At 38.2% G+C, this 14,369-nt stretch overlaps 2 protein-coding genes across 4 annotated transcripts; both read left to right on the top strand.

The window, feature by feature from the left end:
• The first annotated feature begins 63 nt into the window (after positions 1 to 63).
• On the top strand, positions 64 to 8,252 carry hnrnpk (heterogeneous nuclear ribonucleoprotein K). 2 transcript variants are annotated; one of them, XM_062999270.1, is made up of 15 exons: positions 65 to 794; positions 1,840 to 1,937; positions 2,021 to 2,077; positions 2,633 to 2,676; positions 4,071 to 4,143; positions 4,249 to 4,362; positions 4,540 to 4,668; positions 4,750 to 5,048; positions 5,286 to 5,336; positions 5,885 to 5,927; positions 6,212 to 6,227; positions 6,786 to 6,818; positions 6,908 to 6,969; positions 7,059 to 7,228; positions 7,340 to 8,252. In XM_062999270.1, exons 1-15 carry the CDS (start codon positions 731 to 733, stop codon positions 7,368 to 7,370), a joined length of 1,284 nt encoding a protein of 427 aa, XP_062855340.1. In that variant the 5' UTR covers positions 65 to 730; the 3' UTR covers positions 7,371 to 8,252. The 2 variants fall into 2 exon arrangements, with proteins under 2 accessions (XP_062855341.1, XP_062855340.1); XM_062999271.1 differs by lacking the exon at positions 6,786 to 6,818 and having other exon boundaries at positions 64 to 794.
• A 1,039-nt stretch (positions 8,253 to 9,291) lies between these two features.
• Positions 9,292 to 14,156, top strand: qng1 (Q-nucleotide N-glycosylase 1). Of its 2 annotated transcripts, none has more exons than XM_062998620.1 (5): positions 9,292 to 9,309; positions 10,900 to 11,237; positions 11,851 to 12,107; positions 12,221 to 12,416; positions 13,274 to 14,156. In XM_062998620.1, the coding sequence occupies exons 2-5, from the start codon at positions 10,901 to 10,903 to the stop codon at positions 13,501 to 13,503; spliced, it is 1,020 nt and encodes a 339-aa protein (XP_062854690.1). In that variant the 5' UTR covers positions 9,292 to 9,309; position 10,900; the 3' UTR covers positions 13,504 to 14,156. The 2 variants fall into 2 exon arrangements, with proteins under 2 accessions (XP_062854690.1, XP_062854689.1); XM_062998619.1 differs by lacking the exon at positions 9,292 to 9,309 and adding an exon at positions 9,573 to 9,700.
• The last annotated feature ends 213 nt before the right edge of the window (positions 14,157 to 14,369 follow it).

Below are 14,369 nucleotides of genomic sequence, written 5' to 3'. Positions count from 1 at the left end.
CTTCCACAGTGAAATGTTGATTTAGGACACCACCATTTTGTGCTGATTATTTTGCATACTGTTGTAGGCGGTTTGCGACGCAGTGTGTTTTGATATGATTTTTTTAACGAATCCGACTGAATATTAGCTGCCAGCACCATCGTCGTTATTACAGTTTCGATCTGAAATGTTTATTCTAATTTCTACTTTCCAGGAGGAAATTTATTTGAAGTATTTCACTTCTGGTGCCGTTTTAATACTGTACACTGTTTATTAGGGCTTAGCAGTGGGCAGCTATATTGTTTGGTGACTCTGTCGTAGCAACATCTATAATCATTCATTAGATTATTTTGGTGAAAATAATTATTTGAGAGTTTTAATGTTTTGTAGTTGTTAAGCTTCTCAAACTAGTGATATTTGTAGCTGTATTGTGGTGCAATATCGATCGACCTTATAACCTGGGCGCATGGAGATTGCTAGCTAGATAGCAAAGAGGTGTGTTGGCCAAGTGCGTGGGGGTGGGTTAGTGAGAACTCAACATGCATGCATGCATACATCGAAACTGATCTTATTTATTTTAAATTACTTTAATTTTGCGATTGTTGAGTAAGTATATGCAAAGAACATCAGGCTAGCTTATTAGATGTAAATAAATATTGGCATTTCCCATCAGCATAAATTTTTCTTGCACCTTTTCTTTATTTGTTTCCCTTTTTTAGATTCTGATTAAGAGCAAATCTTTGAGTTCATAATGGACACAGACAGTGAAATTCAGCAGCTGGAGGATGAGACTTTTACCAGCTCAGAAAGCAATGGTAAGATTTGTGACTTCCAGTTTACTTTCAGATCGATCTTAGCTCAAGGGCTCCATAGCGCCACATTCTTTATGTATTGGTTATTACCTTTGATGCTACACACACATGACGTTGCTTTAAATAATGTTAAATGTTTTTAGTACTCTGTAAATTTAAAGGTAATATATTTAGCATATACGATTTAAGTGGGTGAGTGCACAACTACATACCAATCATGTACAACAATTTGATGCAGACATTTCAAATCCAAATAAGAGGGGTGTGAAAACTTGTGTTAATGTCATTTATTTACAAGACAGTGGCACCAATTTAAGGTTCATTTTTTTAACATTTGCTACATGGGTGCAACCATGCGTGTTCTGTGCAACCACTGCAAACACATTTGCAACCATGCGTGTTCTGTTGACATTGACTTTGCTGCCTTGTTCTTTGGGAATTAAGAGACCCCTGTGTTTGGGTAAAATACAATTTCATTGTTTTAAAAATAACCAAAGAGGTGGGAGATTTTGTAAAGGGGTGGGTGTGCTCATGTAAGAGTCGGCTGTACACACATGCAATATCTTTATTTTAATCGTGTTCTAGCTGGGGTCTCTGAGACCCCAAACAGAATTGTGTAAATAAGAGGGTGTTTGTAACATAATATCAATATAAAATATTGTTTATTTGCAGTTTCCCTAAAATGTCATGAAGTGTCAAGCTCATTGAAAAGGCTATTTTGTTAGCTGTTCAAACAGATCATGTGGTTTAAAGTATCTTTTGAGCAGATTTAAAACTACCTGGGTTTGCAAAAAGAGCAGCAGTGTGTATGGACTTTTTTTTATTTGTGTATATATATATATATATATATATATATATATATATATATATATATATATATATATATATAACAAATAAAAAAAAGTCCATACACTCAGCTGCTCTTTTTGCAAACCCAGGTAGTTTTAAATCTGCTGGTGGGAAACTGATCGAAAACGATATATATATATATATATATATATATTCTGAATGAATGAATGTTTATTACAGTTGACTTGTTTGTGTTTAGGAAAACGGCCAGCACAGGATGCCGACGATGAGCCGACATATAAGCGCTCTCGGACATCCGATGAAATTGTGGAACTGCGCGTCTTGCTGCAGAGCAAAGTGAGCACCCCAGCTTTACTCTATAACAGAACTTTGTCAAATAATTTTTACAACACTGATGTTTGATTCTTTCTTTGAGCCAGAATGCAGGAGCTGTAATTGGAAAAGGTGGCAAGCATATCAAAGCTTTGCGGTCTGACGTGAGTACAAAACCTTTTAGGTTTTGGGCATCAGCCCATGCACATTAACACATACACATGTTAGAGCTGTAAATTGTAATGAGTAGCATACTTGTATATTATGTTTATATTATTGTGGTTGTATAATTGTAGACATACTGATAACTTCTAGTCATATTTTCTATTCTGTTAATCTTTGTAGAATGTGGGGGGTTAAGTTTTGGTCATTGTTTTCATTCACAGCTCTAACTTTACTACAGATTATTTAGAAGCAAGCATTAATAAACATACTCATTGCTCTTTTGTCCTGTCCTCCATTTTCCTCCAGCATTAATATTATGAAATTACAATGCCGTTTTTTACAATTAAAAATTGTACTCCTCTTCCACTCCCTCTCCCCTGTTCCTTGTTTTTGTTTGTTTTTTTGGCCAATTCCAATATTCTGGATCGACTTGTCCCGCCCATCTGCGTTGCCGCCTGACCTTCTGACTCCCTGGTTGGCCCTGCCCATAATCGCGCCCATTCCTATTGGGTGCCTTACATGGTTGCTCTGGGTGCTTGGCCCCGTCCCTGCAGTACAATGCCACTGTGTCAGTCCCAGACAGCAGTGGGCCCGAGCGGTACGTGCCACTCAAGATTCTCCAACCTCCAAGTATTATCCATATGTTACTGACAATACCAGTATTGTTAATTATGTCCTTCATGTACTTTATAATCCCTACTGCCATAAATGTCCTCTCATAAATATGGTTACTATAATGTCATGAGTGTCAGTTTTAAGTGCTGTAATGTTACACAAAGTGCCTGTACTGTCATTTTATGACTCCCTCCCTTTCTGAGGTTCTTTCTCTTTCTGTCCTCACCCGAAAACTCAAAATTACATCTAAAAAATTAATTTCACATTGATGAGTTTACTATACAGTGTAAAGTTTGCAAACCCTTTAATTACATGGATTTCTGCATAAATGTCCTGAATGTGGTCTGTAGTCATAGTAAGTAGCGCTCACTAGATGCTGTCTAGAAAAGTAGTACTGTTGTTAAAGAAAAGAAAGTAAAGTACTGTTGCTACTCTCACTGAGAATGTTCTGCAAAGATCACATCAGTTACTGCAAAGCTATTGGAGAGGAATAAAAAAACGTGTCAACATGATAAACTGTTTACCATTGCACTATAAAGTAACCAATGTGTTAACATGCCAATAAATAAACAAAATTATACAATTACAAACACACAAATATAATGCCAATGTAAGGATACAATGGAGCGAGACATGACATTTTTAGGATGGTGCTCTGACTTAAATATTTGCTCTGCTGTCAGACTTTGCATGGCAATGTTTGTGGTGGTGAGTCAAATCGCACCTTTTTAACCCATTTAATTAACACATCAATGTTAATGACTTGTTTCTGAATAAGCAGAAGTTTATTTATTATAACCGGGATGAATATCAGGCCACATGACTACTTAGAAAGCCAGAACATTAAAAAGGGTTTATAAACTTTTTTGCAACTGTATAATTTAAATATGCAGTATTGTGAAATGCTCATGCTATTTGGCTTTATTTGGAGTGCACAATATTGTCAAACCTTTGGTAGTGATTCATTGTAATCGTCTTACTATTTTTCTCTTCATAAAGAGAAACTCTTTCTTCTATTGGTGAAGGACTTCTTGCTTTCCTCACACTCATTCACCTTAGATTCTCCTCTTCTGTTTCATTCGGTTTCCTGTTTCTTGTATCAAAGCAAAAGCTTTCGATCACTACTTTATTGAACTATTCCTATCCCTGTTTTTTCCACAAAAATGGAGCTTTACCTTTTTTCCTCTTTCTGGCTCATCTATGTCTGTGCAGTCCAAAGCATGAGGGAGTGCATGAAACGCCAGGCAGTTTTTTTAAAATTACAAATTATCAGACACACTCTGACAATTTTTTTTATAATAATGCATGAGTACTTTGCTCTTGTAATGTGTTCTCACTCATCTGTCCATGTGTGCCAATTCAATTATACCCCTGAAGGATTCTGACCATTGGTGCAGATGTTGTAACCATAGGAGATATTCTGTTAAAGATTATTCCTACACTAGAAGAGGTAAGCTCAGCTCCTTTTTTTTTTTTTTTTTTACTCAAAACTAGACTTACCAAAACGGGTATTTGGATTGTTTAAATGAATTGTCTTTGATTTGTCTCGCTGCAGTACCAGCATCATGATGGATTGGACTTTGATTGTGAAGTGAGGCTCCTGATCCATCAAAGTTTAGCTGGAAGCATCATTGGTGTGAAGGGTGCCAAAATCAAAGAGCTGCGTGAGGTGAGTTTCTCTCGATTGTTAGCTTAAAAATATCCCTCATTTACTAGGCCTGGGCAATGAAACTGATGACGATCTAATCTAGCCATCTGTTTGAGTGATCATTCAAACTTGAAAGCCTTTTGATGAATTTAATTGTTGCCTATTTTTGATCACCACACCCTGACCTTATTATTGCAGAACACCCAGACCACTATCAAGCTTTTCCAGGAGTGCTGTCCTCAGTCAACAGACCGTGTGGTGCTGGTCGGGGGCAAAGCTGACAAGGTTGTGGAGTGTATTAAGACTATGCTGGAGCTTATTTCCGAGGTATAATGTTATGGTCTTTTTCATAATTACCTGCGCTTGAATTACTACCTAATTTTAATGTTTGTTTGCTTGCCATTGTAGGCGCCTATTAAAGGCCGGGCACAGCCATATGACCCCAACTTCTACGATGAAACGTATGATTACGGTGGCTACAGCACAATGCATGATGAGCGTGGCCGGCGGCCAATGGGAGGCTTTCCCTCGAGGGACCGGTTCGATCGAATGCCTCCACGCTCTGGGCCTCGGGGTCACATGCCTCCTAGAGGCAGAGACTACGATGACAGTAGCCCACGCCGTGGCTCTCCATTTCCAAGAGGTGGCAGAGTAGGGTCAAGGCCACCTCGCACTATGCCAGTGGGACCTCCCCACCACCGTCGGGGGTAAGCAGACTAAACTGTTCACACATTCCTTCGATCCCTTTTAGTACTTTTGTGTTGATCGACTGTTTTAATAGTGGGAAAGTATTTTAATTAGTAGGTAGTTTTTGAGTGACTGTCATCTGGTGTGAATTCCTTGTCAAGCTGGTATGGCCTACCACAATGATAGTATGAAACCAGGCACAAGACATGTTGCGTGCATTAGTAATTAGACTGTCTTGTATTTTTGTTTGCCTGCAGTGACGATTATTCTTATGGCTCCAACCGCAGTCACACTGAAGAAAGACGGCAGTAAGTCTTTCCCACTTCATTTTTGAAAGGTGTAACAGCTAAAAAATAGTTGGTGGAGCTTTCTAGATTTGTCTGAATGATTGCTTGGTAGGATGATTTGATAGATTTTTAGTAGAATTTATTTTATACATTGCACTAAGTGAAAGATTATAGTTTCCCATAGTTGGTGACATAAAGGGTGTTGACAATGAAGGACAGCTTTGCATTAAAGCACTGTGGACCTGTAGTTTTCTGATCTCTACATTGTTACTAAGTTACTAGACGTTGTGTAATTGGACTTTGGTTTTGTACTGCTTGTGTGTTTAAATGTTAGGGGACACCAGAATGTTACATTTCCCAGTAATCCAAGCTAAACTTCAGAATGGTTTTGTTAGTCAGCCTTAATGTTAAAGACAACTAAAAATGATTAAGTTTGTGATCAGGTTTCCACATGCATTTTATATACCGTCCTAGATTGTGACCCGACTGCCTAAGTGTCTTATTTCCCATGAAACATAGGTCAACCTAGCCTTATTTATCTTGATGGATTTTTTTCTTTCTTCTCACAGTGGGGATAGACGAGGCAGGCCTGGGGATCGCTATGGTGGTATGGTGAGTAAACCTTTTAATGCTGCTACCTATTTTTGTTCGAGTCATACGATGCACTGTAGTTTTTGTATACCAAAGTACACAAACCTGCTTTAAACTGTTAGTTATATATAAGTCATGGCAAATGTGTTGTCAGTCCAACCATCTGCACACTAAATACTGAACCCCAACCCCCACTGTTACCTGGCAACAGATTTCTTAGTCGCCATAGAGATAACTGCAGAAGACATTTGTTGGCTGGTAAAATGAGTGAATATTTAAGTCTGTTTTTCTCTCTGCCTTTGCAGGATGATGGTAGTTATGGTAAGTATTTTTGTGTTAAAATAAGTTTGTGCATGCTACAAGTTTTAAAATAAATGAAAAAGCCATTTGATATGATGTGTACGACTTGCTTATCAAACCAACTTGTTTTGTAAGTATTATGTAAAACAAATGTGGTCTTGCATAGTTTAAAGAATCCACAGTAGTGATGTGTGCATGTTTTCTAATATTGTCCTTACACACTTAACAGGTATGAAAAATTACCAATGTGTTTTTGCACCTGGTTTCAGCAATCATGATCAAACATCTATGGATGTACCCGAGAGCTGTTCAGCTTGTTTATCTGTTTTTATACTGTTAGATAAAACAATACTGCCAATTTTTTTTATTTTTGTCCACTCTAAAATTTGATTCCATGCTAAAGTCGATTTTGGCCTACACTGGCAAGCATGAACGAACTACAACCTATAATTCAACCAAAAATGGCTCCAATCTGCTACGTTTAACCCGATGTTTTCTAAAGATTTGACTTAGTGTCCACTTGATTATTTGGGAGCATTATTCATCACCTGTTTGTTTTTCATTCCACGTAAACATTAGAAGATAGCTCATCCTGGGATAACTATCCTTCTGGTAAGCATTATGACCTGTTGTGACTTGTGGCTTGACCAGCTGTTTCCAACCATATTGTTATAAATGATTTATTCCTCCTGTGTCTGTAGGTGGAAGGAGTGGCTTTGACATGGACCCTCTCATTACCACACAAGTGACGATTCCTAAAGATGTAAGTAGTTACACTGTGCCAGCTTTTATTCGGCTTTAAATAAAGTGGAGCTGTTCATACATACTTATAATGTCTTTCTTTTTCTATAGCTGGCTGGTTCGATCATTGGAAAGGGAGGTCAGAGGATTAAACAGATCCGGCGTGAATCTGGAGCTGCGATCAAAATTGACGAACCCCTTGAGGGTGCTGAAGATCGCATCATCACCATTACTGGCACACAGGACCAGATTCAGAACGCTCAGTACCTGTTACAGAACAGGTAAGTCCTACACTGATCTTATGTGGAGCAATTTATGGATCTGGATCTCATGCATTAAATGACTGTTTATCTGTTAATTCTAATAGTGATCATTTTTCTCTCTCCATGTAGTGCTCTCCACCTTCTGGGACGTCGCAACTAACCAAGTTCATCCTCAGTGTCTCGAGACTTCCTGCTCAGTGTAGCTCCTCCAGCTCATACATTTGTCCATTTATTTGTGGAATGCTCATGAATTCATCACCACTTCTGCTACAGCAGTTTCTGTTGTGAGAACTCTGTCTGAACCTTTAAACTCAGCAGAGAGAGATTGATTGTTTTTGATCTTTAAACGTTTCAGTTTTGAGTTTTTAAAAAAAATAATTGTACTTTTATTTTGTTGAAGCACAGTTTACAGAATGATTGCTTTGTTTGGTTCTGCTTTTCTGTTGGCTTTATTTTGCAGAATGATTTGGAGTTTTCTTCACTCAACAACCTTGAATTGATCCTGAATTTACACACATCTGTGTTTGTTTGGGTCTTTTTGTAATTTTAATAATCTGATCACCGTCTCTTACCTAGTTGAAGAAAAAAGAAAAAATGGTAGTAGGAGAAAAACTGTAAATATCAACTTATTTAGAAGAGTAAGACAATTGGTCAGCTTTTCCATACCATTTCTCTGTGGTGTTGTCATTGTTCTGATGTTCCAGGCTGCTGTGAAACCTGGCTATGTGGGCTTTCTCATTTGTATGTTCCCAGTCTATCTGGGTTTTAATACCTTGTATTTATCCAGTTTACCCAATTTGCTCGCTCTCCATTTTCTTAAGTCAAAAAAAGGCTTGCCTGATTTATTTTATTTTATTTTTTTTATTTTATTTTTTATTTTTTGAGAGGATGTGGATGTAATTTAGATTGTTTTGTGTTGAGACAGAAATGTAATTTTGAGGATTTTTTTTATATATATAGACTCATCTCTGAAGTTCCTTACCCAAAGCATTTGTAGAGTTTGTCATTTGAAATAAAAGGATATGCCAGTTTTTTTTATCAATTGTTTAGTGATTCATGTGTTTTATACCTAAAGAATATTAACCATGCTGGTCTTATTTTATACTTGCAAACCTGTGATAAGTTAGCTGACTATATATACAATATTGAAGTTATAAAATCAACGGACAGATGCAAGTCAGTTTCTCCGGCACAACTGGATTTTTAAGTCTTTAAAAACTACATGGGACAGTAGTCTTTAGCCGCACAAAGCATTGTGCTTGCTGGGTGAATACATTTGTAAATTTTTAATGGCGACTGAATTGTGTCCTTGTTAATTTAAAATAAAAAAATAGATGCATTTCTGTTTACATTTATAAGCACAAAGTCAAGAAAAGAGCACTTATTCACAAACACAAACACGCGGCGTAAGAGCCTCACTACGCATGCGCAGATTCTTTTGCGTGAGGTGCGTCCGTACTTTACGTACGTATAGTTTACACTATTACTTCCATAAAATTGACTGTGTATCTGCAAAGTAATTAAAAACTTACAATCTTCCAATGCCTTCCAACGTACTGATGTCTGTTAGGATATTAACAACGTAACACAGTCTGTACAGACATGATCCTTTCTGATGAAACGAGAGAAACGTGCTGAATGTAGCGAAGGAAAAAGTAAAAACTAAAGTATCAATCTCATCACACTAGTATTGATCCAATACCAACCTTGGTATTGATAATATCGATATTTGTATCGATCCGCCCACCACTAGTGTGAATGTAAAAAACAGCAATAGCAGAGCTGCCAATAGAGCTGTGCAATCTGGGTTCTAAACACACCTTTATGGAGTCTGTTTCTTACAGTTGGGCATTTTTTTGCCCCTGTGCACAATGTAAGGTCCATGAAAACCTGGTTTGACAAGTTTGGTGTGGTGAAAAATAAAATGGCCTACACTGAGCTCTGACCCCAATGCCACTAAACAATTTTGAGATCAAGTGGAAGATTTTGAGTCTGGCCTTGTCCAAAATCAGTGACGTACTTAGGAAATGCTCATTTGACTGAATGGGTGCACATTTTCACAGACATTCTATAGTTTTATGGAAAGCCAGCTCAGAAGAGTAAGTGATAGCTTTATATTAATGCTAATAGTGTTGGAACCGAATGGCTAACAAGCTTATTGTCAAGTGTCCACATACTTTTGGCAAAACAGCGAAGAAAAAAAAAAAAAAAAAAAATAGTGAGGGATTTTAGACATAATTTCCGGTGCAGTAGGTGGCGATGTTGAACATAATCAGTTGTGAGTAGACAAGAACTATATGTCGCTATTTATGTACTTTGCTCTGTTGAGCCACGTTTGAACTTGTGTACTACCGTACTAAGTAGTACAGATAATAGTACGCTCCGATGATTGTAGGTCGCTTCATTTGAATACTAGTTAGTGTGGAAGTATGCAGGTTTGACTATTCCGGTGCTTTCTGAATCAGTATTTCTGGACTTTACAGTGATAAAGTAAGTTTGTTTTCATTTCTGGTCAGTATATTTTATTAAAGTTTCGTAATATCAACATTTAGTATAAATATAAAACTCTAAGATATTAGCGTGTTCAAACTAAAAGAGCTTTATAAGTAATTTAGCTTTAAGTTATATAGGAAATAAAAGATTAGCATATCTGACTGGATTTAATAGGCTGATTCAACAAACCATATTATAGAGAAGTTGTGATGTTTTTCTTTGTTTATAAAGTTAATTTTATGTATTTTTTGTTTGCATTTGATATTAACTGATTATATTAGTGTTAGTTTTCCTCCACAGAACAATATATGTCAATTATTTATTTAATATCTAAAAATAAGGAAGGTGATACAAGAAAATGGGACCAAATCAAATTCTTCATTCATTTTTACTTACTGCTTTTTCTTTATAAGTGTCAAGGTGGGTCTGGTGCCACCTGGAAATACAGGACACAATGTAGGAACAGACCATTGAGTGCCAATCCATCCATCAGGGTGACACATATTTACTTACTCAGACTTGGGGCAGTTCTATGTGGGGTGGCACGGTGGCTAAGTGGGTAGCACTGTCGCCTCACAGCAAGAAGGTCCTGGGTTTGATCCCCAGGTGGGGCGGGCCGGGTCCTTTCTGTGTGGAGTTTGCATGTTCTCCCCGTGTCCGCGTGGGTTTCCTCCGGGAGCTCCGGTTTCCTTCCACAGTCCAAAGACGTGCAAGTGAGGATAATTGGAGATACTAAATTGTCCATGACTGTGTTTGATATAATCTTGTGTAATAAGTAACTACCGTTCCTGTCATGAATGTAACCAAAGTGTAAAACAGGACGTTAAAATCCTAATAAACAAACAATTCTATGTGTTTTTGGGAGTAAACTGGAGTACCCAGAGAAAACCCATGGAAAGTATATGTAAAACCCCTCGCTGACAGTGACCAGGTATCCAGTACTCATATTGCTGCAGAGCACCCACAACCCTAGCCGTCCCTATCTTATTTGAATTTATAAGTACTATATCACAAGTAAAAGACATTATATTGCATTTAAGCATTAAACATATATTAAATAACAAAAATGAAAATGGTCGAATACTTGTTTCTTCTAACTGTATAATTGAAGTCAGAGTGCACTAAGTTGAGTAAGTTTATTCTATATACATTGCTTACACGGATATATAATTATATTACTATTTTTTTTGGATCAGAATGGAGCAGCCTCTCTCTCCACGTGAGTCAGGCCAGTTTGTGGCAGAGCGGAGCCAGGATGTTTTCATAAATGAAGATGGTGTTGAAAACGTGGCAGAGATGCTCTATGCTCTGAAAGAAAGTGAAGCCTTTACAGCCAGAGGCTGGAAGAAAATGAACCCACTTGCTCCCTCTCCAGATACAGATGAGGCCATAAACTGGGTATTTGTAACTGACACCATGAACTTTTCCTTCTGGCCTGACAAAGAGGACCAGCAGTGTGAAGTTATATATAAAGGAAACACATATAAAGGATACATGTCTCTGTGTGCAGCTGTTACCAGAGCTATGGGAGAGGGTAAATACATTTTCTTTACTATTGCTAACACTTCTAAATGACAAAAAGTGATATAAAGTTGAGGTCAAAAGCTCAGGTGTTGGTGCAGCTTAATGTGCTTGCCCAACCCTATTGAGTTAAAGAGCCAAAGTCTATTGGTGGTTCCACTGTAAGGGTCGAGGGCTGGTCAAACCATGTCTTTATGGACTTCCCTTTCTGCACAGGGTCATGTTGGTACAGTAAAGGGCCTTCCCCAAACTGTTAAAAGCATAAAGTCCATTTTATTTATCTGATTATGTGCACTTGCTAGCCATGAGTAGAGCTGAACATCTGAGCTTGATAGTCAGGAAGGATGTCTACATACATTTGTACTTATAGTGTGTCCATATTACACTATGGATTATTTCATGGACAAACTTATAAAAGCATTTCACTGCCAGTTGTACTGTGTATGACTATGTATGTGACAAATAAACCTTGATTTGATTTTATAGTACATTATGGGTGTAAATCCAAAGTAGGCCAGTGTACTGGAAATATATTAAAAGGACAAAAGCAATTCCAATCTTTTATTTACATTCCTAAAACTTTTTTTAGGATTATAACCAGGTTGTTTTACCTCCCTGTATTTTAGGTGTGCCTATCACAGACCCTTCCTACTTCTCTCAGATGAGTGAGGCTGATCTGGCGCATGTACTACGGTCAGATAGCGACACACCAATGCCCATGCTGAAAGATCGACACCGGGTCCTTACTGAGGCTGGCCGGGTGCTCATGCAGCATAGCGGATCCTTTCGTGACTTCATAAGCCGAGGACAAAACGATGCTGAGAAAATGGTGCACTACATTGTGGATAATATCCCGTCCTACAGAGATGAAGCCACCTATGAGGTATATTGAAAGATGTCATATGGAATATACAGAAATATGACTCAGTTAGGACATTTTTGAGTGAATGTGTGTTTGTAATGTAATGTTAACATTGTGTCATGTTGATAACCCAGGGCAAGGGCATTTCCTTCTATAAGAGGGCTCAGATTTTGGTGGCAGATTTTTGGGGCATCATGGAAGCCAGAGGCGAAGGAAACATACCCAACTTGGACTATCTTACCATGTTTGCTGACTACAGGGTGCCACAGGCCCTTGTTCACTTGAAAGCACTCCGCTACTCTAATGCACTTATGGAGGCACTAAAAAACGGTAAGTATGATCTATGCACCAAATCTAGTCTTTTTGTAAATATTTGCTACCATTTGTTTGGTCCTTCACAAAGACCACCTAGGTCAGGATCACGGTGGGCCCTGTTTCCCCAGAAACACTGGGCACCAGGCATTAATACACAATGGACAAGGCGCCAATCCATGCAGGGCTTCGGGACTTCACCCTTAGCACCTGCTGAGATTCGAACCTTGATCTCAGTGGTGGTGGGCTAGCGTAATAAACTGTTGCGCCACCATAGCACTCATTTTGTACACACTTAGCAAAGATCATTTGTTATTTCTATTTGATCATTGCCATCAAGCCATCAGCACCAGGATCCTGAAGACCTAGATTCAGTACTTCTCTGGTTAATGTCTATGAAGAGTCTTGTTTTCCCATGTCCATGTGATTATTGGTTCTACACTCAGCTGCTGAATTGGGGCGGCACGGTGGCTAAGTGGGTAGCACTGTCGCATCACAGCAAGAAGGTCCTGGGTTCAATCCCATAGTGGGGCGGTCCGGGTCCTTTCTGTAAGGAGTTTGCATGTTCTTCCCATATCCGTGTGGGTTTCTCCGGGTGCTCCCACAGTCCAAAGACGTGCAAGTGAGGTGAATTGGAGACACTAAATTGTCCAAGACTGTGTTTGATATAACCTTGTGAACTGATGAGCTTTGTGTAATAAATAACTACCATTCCTATCATGAATGTAACCAAAGTGTAAAACATGAGGGTAAAATCCTAATAAACAAACAAACAAACTGCTGAATTGTGTCAGGCTTTATGGTGTAGTGTGCAACTGGCACAACTATTGCATTTGATTATCCCAAATCTTTACTGTTTTACTTTCTGTTTCTAGGTGAGTTAATTCATTCAGGTGACAGAAGAGAAGTGGAAATTCGAGGCTGCTCTATCTGGTGTGTGGAAAAGATCAGGAATCGGCTATGGGAGCTTGTAAAGGAGAGAGACGGGCAAACCTGTGACATAAACTCGGCTCTTATCGACTTCTACCTGTGGCCATACGCTAAACAACATCAGGGAGAGATGGCTCACATTCCTATTCATCATACACGCTGTATCTACTACTGAAAAGCACTCCTTCATACAATTGTACCAGATTGTAAAACCACAAATACAAATATAAAACCACCAGAAACTGATTAGGGACATGGGGCTCCTATCTCTAAAGAACATCCACAACAAATCATGAACTTGCTGCTTTAATTTGCCCCCACAGATGTGACTAAACAAGTGAAAGTATGAGTGGATTGGCTTTCTCTCTTCAGGGTTTTATTGATTGCGTCAAACCAAACATGACTACAATCAGAATGAAGTGGTTGCTGAAGACGAATAAAAGCTATTCTGACTGATTGGCTGATTGATATGATAATCAATATGAACATAATAGAGGTGATCAGATCAGACCCCCATCAGCAGGGCACAAGTAACTAAGGTTTCAGCCCAGTTAAACACAGATTGTGTACCAACATGCTATACGACGCTCTCCAGCACCATGATAAATATACAAATAAAGGGAAGATCTTTTTAGAAAATGGTGTTTCACTGGCTTCTAGTAAACTTTCAGAGGTAACAGGATCATAATACTCCAATAACCTGAAGAACCTAAATTACTCACCTGTAGCTAATGATATTTGATGCACCCATCTTAATTTACTTCTTTGTTATGGTCTTTGTTGTAAAAGTCACATTTAACATACCAAAATAAATGCTTTTTAACTAAACATGCTATTTGTAGAACTGCCTTTTTTATTCCATTAACTGTGAAGTGGATAGAAGCAGTGTGATTAGAAATAAAGGGCAATGAGACTTTGAGTCTAGCATTCAAAATATGCTCTATGGTAGCAGAGGTCAATGAAGGTCAATAAAAAGTTAATATACACCTACAGAAATCTGATATTTGATGTTGGGGGTTTTTGTGAATCAGTCAGACACAC

This window comes from Trichomycterus rosablanca, chromosome 7 (genome assembly GCF_030014385.1).
Source record: "Trichomycterus rosablanca isolate fTriRos1 chromosome 7, fTriRos1.hap1, whole genome shotgun sequence".
Taxonomy (NCBI): Eukaryota; Metazoa; Chordata; class Actinopteri; order Siluriformes; family Trichomycteridae; genus Trichomycterus; species Trichomycterus rosablanca.
Note: the sequence above shows the minus strand (reverse complement) of the source record. Positions and strands in the feature narration are given on the sequence as shown.

Coding starts and splice junctions, on each gene's coding strand:
- hnrnpk (XM_062999270.1), top strand. CDS start 731: ATGGACACAGACAGTGAAATTCAGCAGCTGGAGGATGAGACTTTTACC. Junction 795..1,839: donor TACCAGCTCAGAAAGCAATG/GTAAGATTTGTG, acceptor GTTTGTGTTTAG/GAAAACGGCCAGCACAGGAT. Junction 6,819..6,907: donor CTGGGATAACTATCCTTCTG/GTAAGCATTATG, acceptor CTGTGTCTGTAG/GTGGAAGGAGTGGCTTTGAC.
- qng1 (XM_062998620.1), top strand. CDS start 10,901: ATGGAGCAGCCTCTCTCTCCACGTGAGTCAGGCCAGTTTGTGGCAGAG. Junction 11,238..11,850: donor TACCAGAGCTATGGGAGAGG/GTAAATACATTT, acceptor CCTGTATTTTAG/GTGTGCCTATCACAGACCCT. Junction 12,108..12,220: donor GAGATGAAGCCACCTATGAG/GTATATTGAAAG, acceptor TTGATAACCCAG/GGCAAGGGCATTTCCTTCTA.